This window comes from Ascaphus truei, chromosome 19 (assembly GCF_040206685.1).
Source record: "Ascaphus truei isolate aAscTru1 chromosome 19, aAscTru1.hap1, whole genome shotgun sequence".
NCBI classification, from domain to species: Eukaryota; Metazoa; Chordata; class Amphibia; order Anura; family Ascaphidae; genus Ascaphus; species Ascaphus truei.
Genome location: NC_134501.1, coordinates 31,074,849 through 31,092,637, shown reverse-complemented (window position 1 = coordinate 31,092,637; position 17,789 = coordinate 31,074,849). Strand labels below are relative to the sequence as shown.

General features: G+C 42.4%; 1 protein-coding gene across 4 annotated transcripts in view; it reads left to right on the top strand.

Annotated features, from left to right (window-relative positions):
- Positions 1-17,789, top strand: part of LDHD (lactate dehydrogenase D) — a 100,304-nt gene that overhangs the window by 24,889 nt on the left and 57,626 nt on the right. Inside the window, exon 1 of one of the 4 annotated variants that reach the window (XM_075577073.1) lies at positions 8,273-12,932. The exons of the other annotated variants lie outside the window; for them this stretch is intronic. Within the exon in view, the coding sequence (XP_075433188.1) occupies positions 12,819-12,932 (114 nt within the window). The 5' untranslated portion in view covers positions 8,273-12,818. Of the gene's footprint in view, positions 1-8,272; positions 12,933-17,789 lie in introns of those variants that run through there. 4 annotated transcript variants of the gene reach the window in all.

Sequence of the window (17,789 nt, the reverse complement as noted above, 5' to 3'; positions counted from 1 at the left end):
AGCACTATATACGAGACCTACCGCAAAGGTAATACACCAGGGTTTCCCATCTGAACTTTTTAAAATCAAGAGTGGCACAAGTCAGGGCTGCCCGCTTTCGCCCCTGCTGTTCGTCCTATGCATGGAGCCACTGGCCTCCCAAATAAGGAACAATCGGGACATACACTGGCGACACACTTTATTCGAGCTCGGCTAGTCCCACGAATTCGGGTATACCCGGGTGTATTGAGGTTTGTGACTGTTTTCTGCCCGAGTGCATTGAGGTATTTTCCAAGCAGGGATTGAAGCATTTTATTCCCGCTGGCTGCAATACTGCACAGTATATATATATATACTGCATTACAATTCATGAATTTATGCCATCTGGTAGACACGCGAAGCATTGCAGCCTATTAAATCCTAATCATTATCATTTAACAGATCAGCCGCCCATCAGCCAGGCATGAACCCAGGCTGGGAAGGCAAATGCAACGGGGCTTGTCAGAGGTGATGGGCGGCGCATTCCAGGTATCTGCCAGGTACATACCGGGTATTTGCTCGAATAAAGTGTGTCGGTGCAGTAGCTGGAATCCAAATTCAGTCACAAACACATAAAGCGGCAGTATATGCAGATGATATCATTCTGACACTTTCGCAGCCTCTCACCTCTCCATCCAACTGTAGGCGGACGCTCACAGAGGTATGCAAGGGAGACTGGTTATGGTGAAATTAAATAAGGCTTTTATTGCGCCTGTTTCCTTAACATCAGGAAACCATCCAAACAAGGGGTAAACAAAGCTTCTATTCACTTGGGAGTATTTCTAGTGAAATACTATGCAGTCCACCACTCCCTTTAGATAAGCATGTCTCCCAGCCCCAAACATATAGCATGAAATGAACAGATATAAAAAGTCTTATAAATGAAAGTCTTATCTGTTAGCTGGGCTGCTGTAGGGGAAGCTTCTCTGCTCTCTTGGAACCGCACCCTTGTGTGCACAGGAAATGTCAGGCTCCAGGTTAGAATCTTGTCCCCTTTGTCTTGTGGTCAGCTTGTCGCTCAAGACATCTGTCCTTCCTTGGTTCAGCCCAGTTGTGGACTAAGGAATCTCTGCTCTGTCTCCAAGTTCAGCTCAGGTGTGAGCTAAGGAGTCTCACTTCCTGTCTCAAAAGACAGGCTTTTCTAAGCAATCTAATCAGGCAGGTGGTGTTTGTTAATTGACTACAAGCAGTTAACCACCACCACACTGCTGGATTAGAGGCACATTACCTGAACAGGGATAACTCCCCTGTTACATACCTCCCCTGTTTGTGGGAAGCTCGGGCTTGCCACGGCCAAAGCCCATCCTTCCACTCTCATTCTAGATATCTCTGTGACTTGAATGATAGTGGATGGAGGAAGAGAACCCTCTGTCCAGCTGGGATTGGAGCCATTTCTCCAGTTTATTCGTGTCTGCTCCCGGAGGTGCTTGAGATCAGCACTCCTCAGTCGCTCGAGGAGGACTTTTTCTAAGTATAGTCTTTTTGCTATGTGCACGGTCATGAGATTTCCCTCGCGTCGGGTGCTCATCTTATTGTAGGCAGACTGTATGGCAGTAGTTGCAGAGCGTTTAAAAACAGCCCTTTGAGTTTTCTGCTCTTGAAGCTGTCTCTCTGCCCTTTTCCCACTCAATGGGGTTGCTAGTTCAGCCTCTTTGGGATTAAGTTGTAATTCCACACCCACTTCCAGAGAATGTCCCATCTTTTCAGCTTCATCAGCTAAGGATACTTCTGGTTTTGATTCAGCACGTGTACCTTCTTTTATTGCCTGTTGGGTGGCTGAAGGTTTTGCTAGTGCTTGTTTAGGGGGTTCAAATTTTGCAACCTTGTCTTTCAGACGAGCGGTATTCCCAGCTCTCAATGTACCCTTGTCTTCATGGGTTTTTGTGGCTGTGGGACACTGACGCTTAGTCAGGGTCAATACTTGTTGTCATGGAACAAGAATCACATCCCTGTTTCACCCCCTTCTTTCCTTTGCAGCTTCTGCCTGTCAGTTCTTATTTTCAGCTGCATGGAGCTTGTATACACACACTGTGCCTGTGTGATATGTTACATTGTTGCATTTCTTGCCTCTAGACACGTAATCAGTGAGTTGATACTGCAGCCTCTGAGATCCTTCTCAGAATGGGCTATTCTGCCCTCCCCCTGTTTTGTTCACAGATAGTCTGTCCCAAGACTATTCCTTTTACCCACATTGCTCCTCACTTCCTTTTCCACCCTGCAGACAGTGAGTACAGCACGCATCTCTGTTACTCTCCTATGGCAAGGCCATCTCTTTCTACCTGCTTCTAATTACAAATCACTACTACACACCTTTCACAAGAACCTGTATTCTGCTGCTTTTTCCAATAAAGTGAAGGAAATATTATAGGACTTGGAGTGATTTGGAAAGGGGGCTGAGTTAATGCTATCGGGGGCCATTCACACATCAATCGTGACCCTGGCTTCAGAATATTTGTCCTTGTAGAACATTCATCTCATCCGACTTGCAAGTCTCTTCTCAGGGAATTTATCTGCATGCTTTGCTTTCTCTGAGCTTGCTTCCACATTTTTATTGCATTGTGAAGCACTATGAATTTCTTTGCTCGGGCCACAGTTACTTGTTTTAGTTTCTGGACCTTCTTGTGCTCCCTTTTGTGCCGGGTCACCTGGGTTCTAAGCTTGGCCTCTAGCGATGCTTTGGTGACGCTCAGGGTAGCCTTCAGTTTCTCATGCTGCTTTGCGGGGACATACTGGGTCATCAGACGTTCCTGCAGCACTTGAATTTCTTTAACAGCCTGCAGATTGTCTTCCTGCAGAGTTCGCTGCTTCTCCTCGGCCTTCTCGAGGTGCGTACGCAGACCTTGCAGTTGGTTCTGCAGTCGGTGCTCTGCTTTAAACTTCTCACCTTCCAAAAGTCTATTTATTTCTTTAAGCTCGTGCAGCTTTTTATTCTTTTCCTTGACGTCGTTTGTCAAATGAAAATTTTCTTCTTTGAGTTTTAATTTTTTTCTTTTTAATCTTAAATGTTCTCTTTTTTCAGTCTCTGTACTATTCAGGGCCTCCTTGCAGTCCTCCTTCCATTTACGCACATCTGCTTTGAGATAGACAGTCTAGGTGGAGGGTTTGAAGCTCCTTCTGAGAGACTTGGAGATCTGATTGACAATCGTTTCTTTAGAAATGTCCAGCTCCTCAGTGAGACTGTGTAGTTCCTTTCTGGAAACTTCCAGGTCTGTGCGACAGCTGTTGGTCTCATGATGTGAGGCATCCAGTGCTCTGCGGAGTGTATGAACCTCTTTCTGAGATATGTCTACGTCTGTCCGGACACTGTTGACCTCCTGGTGTGAGGCATTCAGCTCTATGCGAAGAGTGTGAACCTCTTGCTGGAAGACTGTCATCTGCTTCAGTGCCTCCTCAAACTTCCGCTTCAGCTTAGCCATCATTATATCAGATTGGCTCTGCTTTTCATCCATTTTGGAAATAGTAGCGTTTGCAGTATCTAGCTCAGTCTTGAGATCGTCCAATTCTGTCCTGGCCAAAGAGTACATTGTGAGCACATCTTTCTGTAGCTTCACGTTATTTTCCAGAAGCCGATCACAGTCACGCCTGGCATTTTTCAGGGCATCCTCAGGGCTGGTCAAGGGATCGACACTCACTGGTTCTGGCTCCGCTTCCCTGGGATGGTTGGTTGGGGGTTCCTCACTATTGGCACCGGACAGACACTTCTTTGGGGTACACGACTTCTGCCTTGGGCCCTCTGGATATTCGGTTAACCGCGGGACGAATTCTCAATTTTCTCTAGGCTGCAGGGCATCTCGTCCCCCTTTTTCTCCACAGGATCTGCGGACGTGTCTGTTCCTTCCACGGTAAGTGAAGAACTGCTTTTCTTTTTTCGCCTTTTTGTTTTGGATGACACCGTCCCCTCAGGGATACTGGGGTCTCCATCTTCATTCGAAATTTTAGCAGCGTCACTGGATCCACCTGGCTTTTCTTGCAACTGTAACAGCTGACGGAAATATTCGGTGATCCACTGCTCCCGCTCTTCCTCCTGCCGATCATATTTGTCATCATAGGGACCGGTCTTTTCGGTTGGTAACGAGTTCAGGCACCCCCACCATTCTTGGGGTGTTTTGTGGGTGTGACTCGGTTTGGGTTCCCCATAAGAGATGTCTTCCTCCTCATCGGACTGGAAGGGCCACTCTTCCGTGGGGTAGGGTTCATTACAGGAACGCTGCATCTTGTCCTCCGTTTTGGGGCTATCAGGTGTAATTTTCTTCCTGACCTCTGGAGGTGCTATTGCAGCTGTTGCCACTGTATTTGCTTGAACCCCCAATTGTGGTAGTCCTACAGGTGGGCCTATTTTGCTTGTAGAGGTCGTAGCTTTCACAGGCATCTCTGTAGACTTTTTTCTCTCTCTTGGGTAAGTTTACAATATCAGCAGTTCTGTGCACACATTTTCTCTCATCGGGTATACAGGATGTGCAGTTGCTAGGTAAAAACTTCTGTTTGCTTTACACCATTTACTTGCTAGGTGCAATCTCTCTGCTTCAGCCAAATAATGTGATTTTCTGCTTGAGTTCAGTCTCAACTTTGGGTATTATGACATTCACTCTTCACACTTTGGGATACCTTTTACACAGCTCAGCAATTCCTTTTTTTTTTTATGTAGGCAATTTTACCCTCAGCACTTGTTTACTGAAAATTCCCCTGCTTCAGCACAGTCTTGCATCAATTTTCACATTTTTCTGCATATACTCCATTCACAACTGGTAGTCCTATGCAGTGTGGCAGCCTTTACTTGCAGAATCAGTACCGCTCGTGGGTCACAATCTGTATTCACTGCTTCAGCTAAACATTTGAAAACAACAAACGCCTATCCCTTTAAGGGCTAACTCAGTTCTTGAACCCTGACTATGGCTGGAAGGCAAAGCCCCTATTTCAATGACCATATTACACTTTATTGTGATAGGCAAATAAGGTTTACCTGCTTCAGCAGTCTCTCTCTCTCTCCTCTTGGGATTGGGGAAAAGAGTCCATCTGTGGTTTTGTAAGTTTCAGTGCAGTTTAGATTTCCTGCCTGGGTGTGTATCACTTTAATTCTGGTCTCTGCTGCATGAGATTTTTTTGTTTATGTTGCTCAGACTGTTTGTATATAGAAGGGAAGGGGAGGGTTAATTCCCACTTGTGATGCTAACCAGGAGTAGGCAATGTTTGATCATGATATAAAAATATAAACATTTTCATAGCATAGGACAGACAGTTCATAAGACTCAGGATTCCAGATAGTCCATTGTTAAACACACTCCCATAGATTGTGCACTAGCCATATAGGTAAGTCTTATGTGGTGGTCTAGGTAACCGTGTGTAGGACTGATCACATAAATGAAGTAAATGGATTACTCACTGCTGACCTTGGGGATATCCTGGTCCTGTCCTGCGTGCTCCTACCAAGGAACAATTGAAGAGAGTACAGGGAAAACGGCGGTGCATCTGCTGCTGCTGCTGAAGATTGGAAACCACAAACTGCAAACCACAAAATATCCTAGGTGCAAAAATTTATTTTAGAGCATAGTAACAGACAAAAAGAACACTCTGACGCGTTTCCCGTGGTATCCCACGCTTTATCAAAGCTATGCTATAAAATAAATAAATAAATACATTTTTGCACCTAGGATATTTTGTGGTTTGCAGTTTGTGGTTTCCAATCTTCAGCAGCAGCAGCAGCAGATGCACCGCCGTTTTCCCTGTACGCAGACTGTTTGTAGACAAAAAAGCAGAAAAAAAATTTCACAGCCAACTCCGGTACCTTCTAACTTCAAAGACCACCTCTCGTCCCACTTCGGACACCATATGTAGGCGGACGCTCACAGAGGTATGCAAGGGAGACTGGTTATGGTGAAATTAAATAAGGCTTTTATTGCGCCTGTTTCCTTAACATCAGGAATCTTAAGGGCAGTCAAAGCACTATATACGAGACCTACCGCAAAGGTAATACACCAGGGTTTCCCATCTGAACTTTTTAAAATCAAGAGTGGCACAAGGCAGGGCTGCCCGCTTTCGCCCCTGCTGTTCGTCCTATGCATGGAGCCACTGGCCTCCCAAATAAGGAACAATCAGGACATAGCTGGAGTCCAAATTCAGTCACAAACACATAAAGCGGCATTATATGCATATGATATCATTCTGACACTTTCGCAGCCTCTCACCTCTCCATCCAACTGTAGGCGGACGCTCACAGAGGTATGCAAGGGAGACTGGTTATGGTGAAATTAAATAAGGCTTTTATTGCGCCTGTTTCCTTAACATCAGGAAACCATCCAAACAAGGGGTAAACAAAGCTTCTATTCACTTGGGAGTATTTCTAGTGAAATACTATGCAGTCCACCACTCCCTTTAGATAAGCATGTCTCCCAGCCCCAAACATATAGCATGAAATGAACAGATATAAAAAGTCTTATAAATGAAAGTCTTATCTGTTAGCTGGGCTGCTGTAGGGGAAGCTTCTCTGCTCTCTTGGAACCGCACCCTTGTGTGCACAGGAAATGTCAGGCTCCAGGTTAGAATCTTGTCCCCTTTGTCTTGTGGTCAGCTTGTCGCTCAAGACACCTGTCCTTCCTTGGTTCAGCCCAGTTGTGGACTAAGGAATCTCTGCTCTGTCTCCAAGTTCAGCTCAGGTGTGAGCTAAGGAGTCTCATTTCATGTCTCAAAAGACAGGCTTTTCTAAGCAATCTAATCAGGCAGGTGGTGTTTGTTAATTGACTACCAGCGGTTAACCACCACACTGCTGGATTAGAGGCACATTACCTGAACAGGGATAACTCCCCTGTTACACCAACCTTTTTGACCTTTTAGGGACATTTAATGATGTGTCAGGGTTCAAAATAAATCTAGCCAAATCGGAAGCCCTAAATATCCAGAATTTAAATATCCTGAAGGACACTGAAAAACTAATAGAGATTAATTTCAATTTTAAGTGGCAACCTAAAGCCATTAAGTATTTGGGGGTGAACCTGACAAAAAAATGTAAATTTGTTATATAAGGCAAATTATCCTAAACTCTTGCAGTCCTTGAAGAAAGAGCTGAGGGAATGGTCCTCGTTCAGTATCTCATGGATTGGAAAAATTTACAGCGTCAAGATGGACCTTCTGCCCCGGCTATTATACCTATTTCAGACTTTGCCAATATCCATAGTTCTAGCAGATATGACAGATATGCAATCCCAGATTTTTACATTTATCTGGAGAAATAAAAAAGCATGAATCAAAGCAAAAATCCTAAAAACACCCAAGGAAAATGGTGGGCTAGCGGCACCTTGCTTGCTCTCATTTTATAGAGCAGCCCAATTAAGTCAAATTGTCCAATGGCATACAGACCCGGAGATACGAAGTTGGGTGGCATTAGAGAGTGAACTATGTGCCCCTTTATAAATTCGCAACCTAATCTGGTACCCTAAATCTAGATTAAAAGCATTAAATAAACCGCTGTCCTCGATGCTCAACTCACTCGCAGTTTGGGAGTTCACCAAATTTTGATGCTCATTGACTTCAAAGCATTCCCTGATGACCCCATTGTAGAGGAGAGGGAATTTAAAAATCGGAGACAAGGTGGGATTGGGAGGTTGAAGGATCTGGAGGATAGAAATACAATCAAAACATGTGAGCAAATTAGTTAGAAAAGGACATTCCCAACACTGAATTCTTTAGATATCTCCAGATCCGGGCATTTTACACCAAATACACAATACGTCCTCCGCTGACGACTTTTGAATCGCTCTGCGTGCGAGGAAATGACACGCAGGGACTAACCTCTAGATTATATGGAAAGGTGATCAGTTCTGGTAAAGACTATAAACATGAACTACAGTAAGCTTCATGACTCAATGGGAAACAGATTTAGGCAGGACATTAGAAGACGAAGACTGGACAAAGATATTTGACGCAGCGGCCAAAAGCTCCATCTGTACGACATTATGGGAGAATTCATATAAGGTATTAATAAGGGGGTACCTCACCCCAGTTAAACTACAGAAGCTAAATTTGTACCCGGTTACTCCCCCTTGTGCCCTAGACAATGCATAGAGCCGGGGGACTTGTTGCATATGCTGTGGTCTTGTCCCAGACTGGCCCCGATTTGGGAACAAATTCGGAATTGGTTACAGAGGATATTGTGCCGTGAAATTCAGCTAGACCAGAGCAAGAACTAAATTAATTGCGCATTTCGCAACTGCTATGAGGTGCGAGACCGCAGCACTATGGAACTAGAACACAATTCCATCCATTGAAAAGATTCTAAATAGAATTTGGTTTGTCTGCCAGATGGAAAAGTTGACGAGTTTGGTTAACGACTCTGGACCAAATTTCCAAAAGGTCAGGCTGCCTTGGTTAGCGCAGACAGATATTCCAGGGGTGAGCAATGTCACCGTCTGGCTATGATAGGATTAAATGGATTCTCCTCTGATGATCTGAATTAATAATAAAAAAAAGGAGACAGAGACAGACCGGGGCAGGGCTGGGGAGTCAAATAAAGGAGGTGTACACGGGGACGGATTTAGCCACAGAATCAGCAGGCGACGCCGGAGCATCCATTAATTGGAAGGTAACAAAAAGCATTGTTTGTCACACAACCAGCAGAAAATAACTCGTTGACCCTCTCCCTCGGCCCCCCTCCCCCCCTTGGTTATCCTTACCCCCAACATTGTCTTATACGTTTGTATGTCAACCGGTATGGCTGTGGCAGTTAAAAGAAAAAATAACGCGGGTCATACTATGTACTGATGCCTGTAATGCCTTTTGAAGAAAATTGGATAAAATACAAAGTTACAAAAAAAAAAGCTGAAACAATAATATAAATACACTCTAACAAGATATAAACAAAATATAAACTAATATAGTAGTGTCTGTATCTGGTATCCCCCTCGTGCAAAGAAGGGAGAGGAGGGTTGGTGCAACGGGTGCTGACCACAAACAGGACGGGACCGCAAGGCTGAGGGGGATGTTTGAATACACCGACCAACAACCGCGTCCGTATGGCAGAGTCATGGTCATGTAGCCGGGTCGGGGTAGGAGAAGTTGGATGGTCGTAGTGCGTAGCCGGGGTCCAGGAATATAAAAGGTCGGAGTCAAAATACAAGCTGAGGTCAAGGGTCAGAGAAGGCAGAGGCCCAGGAACAAGCAAGGGTCAGGTACAACGAAAGCAGCAGGCAGGAAACAAGTCAAGGTAAACAGCAGGTTGCTTGAGGCAAGCACGAGTCACAAACTATGATTATGCTCCGCCAACTTGGAGGAGGACTGGCTGAGCATATAAGGGAGTGACAGCCAATAGCAGGGCTGAACCAGGCTGTGAGGGATGAATAATCAGACGTATTCTGTCCACTGGTAAGCAGGGGTGGAGTGTACCGCAGGTGTGAAGTAATTGGAGGTAATCGTGTTAACCCCATGCGTGTCCCTGGCAACACGACCCGTAGGTGCGCGAGGGAGCTTCTCCCGTGGCGTCACGGGGATGGGGCCTAAGCACGATCTGTGTGGTGACTTCACGCCTGGGCGCAAACCTCAGTGCGAGGCACGTCACCTGTCTCGTCACAGGGTGCATCATGGGGACGGGACCGAAGCTCAATCTTTACAGTTAGAGACCATATTATACAAATAGAGTATTTATCTAAATTGAAGCAAATCAGAATAACACCTAGAGAGATCAAAAAATGTGTTTCTAACTATGCAGCATCAGAAAAAAGGCACCATTTTTAAAAATAAAAGTAATATAACTTGAAATGTATAAAAATTGATACAAAATTACAGAAAATCAACAAGGAGCAGAAAATGGTTATTCTATAAAACAGTTAGGGGCCTATGCAGAGAGCAGCGAATTTTAAAAATGGCGAATTTATTAAAAAGTAGCTTTTTTGGAGAGTTTTATTCTCCATATGCAGAAAAGTGCGAATTCTGCTATGTTTAACATGGATGCGTGTGGCGAGTTTAAATTGGCGAGATGCGCGCTTCAGAAACGTGTAAAAACAAATTCGCGCCTTTTTTTTTCCCTTTGCAATGGCCGCGAGCGGCAGCTTCTTGCCAATTTTTTCTGGCGAGGCAAAAAGGAGACAATCGCGCCATTTTATTGGCGCGAACAGCCGCTAGATGCCGTTCGCGCCTCTCTGCATTAGGATATTTTTAAAACTGGCGAGATTGAGGTTCTCGCCAGCCGCGAGGCGAGTTTTACAAATAGAAAAGAAAAATTGGCGCGTTTTTCGGAAATCGCCATTTTCTGCTGTTTTCTGCGCGATTTTCTCCAAAAAATGGCGAATTTCAAAATAGCGCTGCTCTCTGCATAGGCCCCTTAATCTCTATCTCAATATTTAACCCATGGGGTATAAGGGTCTTTAATTTATAGCGTTTCTCTCTGTGATAACCCGTACTATACTGTATATGGGAGTTGATATTGTGAAGGCTAATAGGAAAGGTGGAGACAGAATTAGAGCAGAGAAACTCTATTAATGAAAGCACTTAGTAAGCTAGGAGTCCCCCGTAACCCCCCCCCCTTTCTTGGTGAGTGGTAACTGTGTTTCTGTACTGTGTTGCTCTCTGGTTCTGTCTGGTGCTTGCGATCCAGGTGTAATTGTCAGGTACCCTGTGACTGTAATGTCACTGCCTTTTAAAGCGAGTGAACCCATTTCAAATCCTAGTTATCAGCTCTTCCTGTGACTTTAAGGCAAGTCAGTTAACCAAACTAGCCAAAAAGGAGACTTTATGGATCTACAAATTAAAGACGCTGGCACCCCTAGGACTTAACATTGATATAGACATTGGGGCTTTTCTAGAATAAAGTATGAATTCTATTCGAGGTCTACTGTATCATGATGTACTAATCATGTTTTTCTTCTTTTTCTTCTTCCTCTTCTCCTCCCTTTTTCTCTTCCCCTTTTTTTCTTGGTTTTCTCTCTTTTCTTCTTCTTCCTCCAATCGCTTTCGACTTTCCTTTCTCTCCCCCTCGCTTGTACCAGCACCGCCGCAACTTTGAGGATCCATCAATATTTGTATTTGTGTTAACTTACTTCCCATTGTACCAACAAGCATATGTTTAATATCTGCACCTGTGTAGCTTAACCCACTAAACACACAGCTATAGAGCGACCAAGTACTATGACCCTGGAATCGAATCCCCGATGCACCACATACAAGAACACTTACGCTTTAAAGTCTTAAATCCAAAACTATACACCATAAAGATACCACTACAATTCATAAAATAATTTTTCAAACAAGCCACAAGGGGGAACCAAAAGCTCCACAAATATCCTTTATTCTGTCATCTGGGCAATCCAGCATATTTTTTTAATTCAGACTATTAATGAAGACACATGTGATGCGACTAATTTGCCACGCATGAACTTTACTAGTTATTTTATTATGAATTCTACTTTTTATTGTAAATTCTATTAGCTATTTTAAAATGAAATTTCTATCAAGAAAATTTTTCTCTAAATTTTCTTCTACTTTTTTTTCTACTTTTTATCACATAACCCCCTTTCAACTATATATTTTTAAACTATTCAACCACCAGATATAGAGCTGTCATACCCAATGATAGAGCCATACATACATCCTTTGGGATTCAATCACAAGGTTACAATACAATATATTTCTGCAGCAGCACTCATTTTAAGAAAACTGTTTAAAGATGTGTGTGCACTATCCTGATTACTGAATTGCATACCCACTTTGGAGACAATCAGGATCCGAGCAATCTACTATACAGAATGTGATAACATGTGTGCATAATTAATTGTTTAACTTATTTTCACCATTGTATTAATCATGCATCCGCTTTTTTTCCATTTTTTTCCTTTTTTTCCTTTTTAAATTGCTCTTTACAGTCAATGTACAACAAGTATTATACCCACTATTGAAGAAAAGGTTGCTTTAATCATGTAATTTTATGAAACACTAATTAATTGCAATCAACCAATTAACTAGGTTTTTGGCCTATAAGAAGGGAAGACACAGGGCATCCGGCAGGAACCTGACGAAGCATCACTGCGAAACGCGTAGTTCCCTGCCGGAGCCCATTGCCTGAAGGACCCAGCCAGCCTGCTGACATCCGGTAAGCCCTCCCCTTCTGGTCCCGCCATCGGACGCGATCACGGGAAGCACACTGGTCGGAGGAGCGTGAACGGACGATCAGGCTGAAGCTGGGCTGTTGCCCAAGCTGTATCGTGAGTGTTATTCTTGTTTGCTGGTTTTTTTGCACTTAATAAACTCTATTTTACTTACTCACCGTGTTCGGCCCCTTTTTCTTCTGAATTGGGCACCCGGGAGATAAGTCACTTGCATACTGCCTCCATTGAGAGGGGGAGGAAGCTAATCATTGCTTCTGGCAGCATTTTGATAAAGTAAGACTGCCCCTCATATTCTGCCAATCAGCACTACTACCCCTATCAGACAGCAGGCTATATTAAAGCCCTCCAATCACTCGCTCTTACCCCCCTTTTTTATCTCACTACCCCCACCTTAGATTATTTTAATTAATCACAGAACTCCATTTTTAAACATATGAAAAGTTTTTATTCAAGGTTTTTATTCAAGCATTTTATTAAAAACTTTATTAGACAACCTTCTATTACTGCTTAATGTACTGTTTGGCTAATTAAACACTAATCACGTGTTCTTTATCCTTTCTTTATCCTCTCTTTTCATCTTGTGAGCGAAAAACCCGTGCGCTGACCAACCCACCGTTTCCACTGCAAGTCAATTAATCCCCATATTCCTCAAATACCAAGATGAGATTATAAGCTCCTTGGTCAAGGACTCATTGTGCCTGCATAATTCTACAGATGAAGCTAGCCGTGGGAAGAAAAGCTGCAAGCTGTGGGGGGCCCATTCGGGGTTCCCCTGGCACCGAGAACATGAAAGCGGGCTACATCTTTATGTACAGTGCTGAGAATACAGTCAGTGCTACATAAGGAAAACTATTTTTATATTTTCATATCGTTTTCTGTTCTCTATAATCATGTACAGTATGTGGAATAATTCTCGTGTTGCTTGTACTTTTATCCCTGGGTTTGTTTGACATTGTTAACAAATGAAACTATAAACAAATATTTTTTTTAACTTTATGTTTAAATATTATAATTATTCCTTGAGCGATAAAAAGTGATTTACATCTAGTCCACAGTGAGGGTTGGCAGGATACTATGGTCAGGATTTACAGAGCTCTGATAAATTCTATTGTAACTTGGTCCTGGGTTAAGTGCCAGTAAAGCAGGATTAGGCTCTGATACCCCTTATTGCAGGAGTGGCCACTGATTCAGCCACCTGTGCTGAAGCAGGGATATCCTTTAAAACCTAACCTGTTGGTGGCCCTTGAGGACTGTGATTTGGATAATTTGGATCAGACCAAAACGTCTTCAGAGTATCTGTCCCCGTCCAGATTATTTTCCTACGTAGGTAATGCGTGCACTGAGAAAAAATCACGCTGACACACGTTCAGAATGATAATGTCTGTCTTTATTCCTACACAGCCTGCGTTCATATACAGGGGCTGTAGGGGAGGGGGTTTGTATGCAAAAGAGCTGTCTCAGGTTATTTGTCTCATTGGTTCTTTGTTAGGTCTTGTCCTTGTAGGGTCTTGTTGTTATGATTTATGGTCTTAGCATTGGAGTGGAATTCCTAGGTGGGGAGCCATCTTCCATACTTGATGGGAGGGGTAGCTGTGGAAGCCATTTTGAGTAAGGAATCATAGCAAAGTATTACAGATGAAGAAATAGGCATTTTATCCAATCCATCACAACTGGAGTTGGCCACTCCTGCCTTATTAGATCTTAGTGAATCTCCTACTTTGTCCTTCTAGATTTTAGCTGCCCCCTTTTTTTTTTTTTCTAAAACAAGGAGTTGGTGTAAATTGTTCGACTTCAGAGCCCAGAAAAGAACTTGGCCAAGATAGCAAATGTTTTTTTTAATGGTCACTCTCTGCATCTATAGGAAAAAAGAATGGTGTAAATAGCGCTAACAATAGAAGTGAAGTGAATAATACACAATATAAACACAATGTGATACGTAACTAAATATAGGACGGCTGCCAGGAAAAAACCTAACCCAAACACAGTTAGTGAAAACACAGAGATGACAATACAGACCGGCGCCTCAAATGTCCAAAATGATGCTGAGTCCAAAGAATTACTGCAGTGTCCAATGACGGTGATCCGGTGGTTAGACAGCAGACTCCACAGCAGCAATCGTGGTATTATGCAGGGAAGATAAAGAGAGAAATCATAGCGTGACACTGCATATGAAAAACATATAACTCACACATACAAGACTTACACCACTAACAACACTGACAGAAAGGCTGACAATAAAACAGAGATATTTATTAGAACAATAACTAAAAAGGATAATGAACTCAGGAGCAGGTCTAGGATCCGGTGTGTTAAAACCGGAATCCTACTTACAGCAATTCCAAAATGTTCAAGCAGTTTGATCAAGAGGTGCAGTCCGGTTTCAGCTTTGCTCAGGCGCGTGTTGCTTCTGCAATGGCCGCCGGCACTTTCTCTGCTCACTCTCGGGCTTGGCGTCCCTGCAGGCCAACCCTCGCGAGATTTTTCGTCTGCGCTGACGTCACTCACTGGGTGGAGCTGTTCACCGCCACTTGCTCCTCGCTGCACGTCTCTGCTGCCTACTAGAACTGGGAATGGATGCTGGGGTCTGCTCCTTTCAGTGTTCACTCTCCAAATGATCTCTAAAACACCCAACGCGTTTCGTGCGCATGCACACTTCTTCAGGGGATGGTTAGCACAGTCCAAGCTATCCTTATGTAGCAGCAGGTGGGACACAATTGGTGGAGATAAATAGTCTCTTACATTGATCATATGGCAATTGTGATTGGTTATTCGTCCTGTCACTCATGGCTGTGCTAAACGAATGGCAGCCTAACATACACATAGACAACAAGTAACACAAAACTCTCTACAAACATATAACATATGCACTTTATCCTAACAATCAGGGTGTAAATTGAATCATAATTCATTCACAACTTATAGATGTTTACCTATCCACTATTCATGTTACACAGTTTTGCACCAATACTGCATATAATATGTATAAATTAACCAAAGATGCAGTTAATTCCTGTATCTATATTTTAATGTCTTATATTAAACAAGTATTAAAAATGCTAATAGTTGACTGATAAAAATTCATTAAAAAATGTTTGTTGTATAAAACAGGTTTTCTAAATTATTGAATACTTAGCAAATATACACTCAATTTTTCAAAACCCTTGATACTGTTTTTCTTATTTTATAAATATAAAACTTATTAAAATGTTTTTAAAAATTATTTTTATATATAAAAATGAACAACTTTTATTTAAGAAAGACACCCAGGTCGAAGTCTATGTTAAGTCCATTCGGAGAGAGGGTTTTCAGCTCATAGATCCAGTAAGCTTCACGCCTACTGATCTGTTGTAGCTGATCCCCCCCTCTCCAATGTACTTGTGTACTCTCTATAGCCTGACATTTCAGCCCAACAGGACTTTTGTTATGATGCACGCTGAAATGGTGCGAAACACTATGTGTGGCTAAACCTCGTCTAATGTTGTAAATGTGCTCGTATATTCTTCTTTGATAGCACCTGCCTGTCCTACCCACATATTATAGACCACAAGGGCACTGCAATAAATAGATCACAAAAGTGGAGTGGCAATTCATAAATGTTTTTATAGTATAGATTTTATCTGTTACATTAGATTTAAATGTTTTCATATTGTTACTGAAAGTACAAGCTGTACATTTAGTGCATGTATAAAAGCCCTTATTTTTACTTACTTTTGTTAATTTGGAATTGTCAAGAGGGCAACTAGGAGCTAGACGTGTTTTTATATTTGCTGCTTTCGTGAAAATAATTTTTGGTTTCTCTGGAAGGCATTTGGACAGTACGTCGTCACAAAGGAGCATAGGCCAATATTTATTAAAAATATGCCTAATCCTTTGCGCCATCTCATTATACTGGGTGACAAATGCCACCCCGTTGGTATGTTCCAATTGTTTTTTACTGTTATATTCTAGCAGTGTGTTACGTTCAATTTTATCTACCTGTAGAGACGCTTCCTCAAGTAGTTCCTCCGGATAGCCTCTATCTCTAAACTTATTCTTCAGCTCATCTGCCTGGAGCGCATACTCCCCAGAATCTGAACAGTTGCGCTTCAGACGGGTGAGCTGACCCCTAGGGATATTCCGGATCCAACTTGGGTTGTGCTGGCTGTCTGCCCTAAGGTAATTGTTAGCCTGCACTGGCTTAAAGAATGTTTTAGTCTCTATTTTGTTATCTGAGATATATATGCCAAGGTCCAAAAATTCTATATGCTCCTTATTATAGTTAAAAGTGAACTTCAGATCCCTATCGTTAGAATTTAGATACTCAAAGAACAACTCCAATTGCTCCTGGCTCCCTGACCATACAAAAATGATATCATCTATGAAACGGCGCCAGAGCACAAGGTGAGCCCCAAATGGACAGTTGTTCCAAATAAAATCTTTTTCCCAACTGTCCATAAATAGATTCGCATAGCTTGGGGCAAACCTTGTGCCCATCGCTGTTCCACAGATCTGTAAAAAAAACTGTGAATTAAATTGAAAATAATTGTGCGTTAAAATAAAATTTATACTATCAACTAAAAATGTTTTAAGTGCTGGTGATGTAGTGACGTCCAATTCTAACCTGCGTGCTACTGCCTGACATCCTTTAACATGATTGATGGTGGTGTACAGTGAGGTGACATCCGCTGTCACCCAAGTGTACTCAGGCTTCCATTCTAGATCTCTAAGTATCTGGAGGACATGTGTTGTATCACGCAGGTAGGACTGGACCTGATGTACCAGAGGTTGAAGGTGATGGTCTATAAATAAAGATAAATTTGAAGTCAGTGATCCAATACCTGAAATGATAGGTCTGCCAGGGGGTTGTGTAGTGCTCTTGTGTATTTTTGGTATGAAGTAAAAAATGGGGATACGTGAAAATTGTACATCCAAAAAATCTAATTCTTGTTGTGTTATAGCTCCATCATTGAGACCTTTATTTAGCAAAGTAGTCAGCTGGATTTCAAATTGTTTAAGGGGATTACTTGAAAGGGGGGGGTATGTTTCTATATCACCAAGCAGTCTCATAGACTCCTGGAGATAATACTCAATGTCCATTACTACTATACCTCCCCCTTTGTCAGCAGGTTTTATAACTATCCTCTTATTATCCTCCAATTGTTTTAAGGCTAGTTTTTCGTTGGTGTTGAAATTATCTCTATGAATTTTATATGTCCTACTTGACTCTTCCAATTCCCTGGTTACTATCTCCACAAAGGAGTTGACCAGATGTCCTTGGGCAAATTTTGGATAAAAAGTGGACTTTACTTTAAAATTTCTATGTGGTATCGTTGAATCCACATCCAAAGACTTCTGATTTAATTGACTGGTAACTGCATCCTTTAAAAAATATTTTTTTAATGCTAGTTTTCGTGCAAACTTGTGAACATCAATGTGGATATTGAAGCTGTTGGGGCCGCATATTGGTGCAAATGTAAGACCCTTACCTAACACTCATTTTTCTACTGGAGTTAGTATGTGTCGACTAAGGTTAAAAATATTTTTATATGTCTTATTATTGCTTAACCTATTTCTACTAGTACCTCCTCTTCTCCCTCTGGTGCATTTTTTCTTTTTTTGTAATTCATGGGTGGCTGTACTTCTAGACTGGTTTTCTTTATTTCTACCTGGGGAAAGATGTGCTCCCTTTCCTTCCTCCACTCTAAA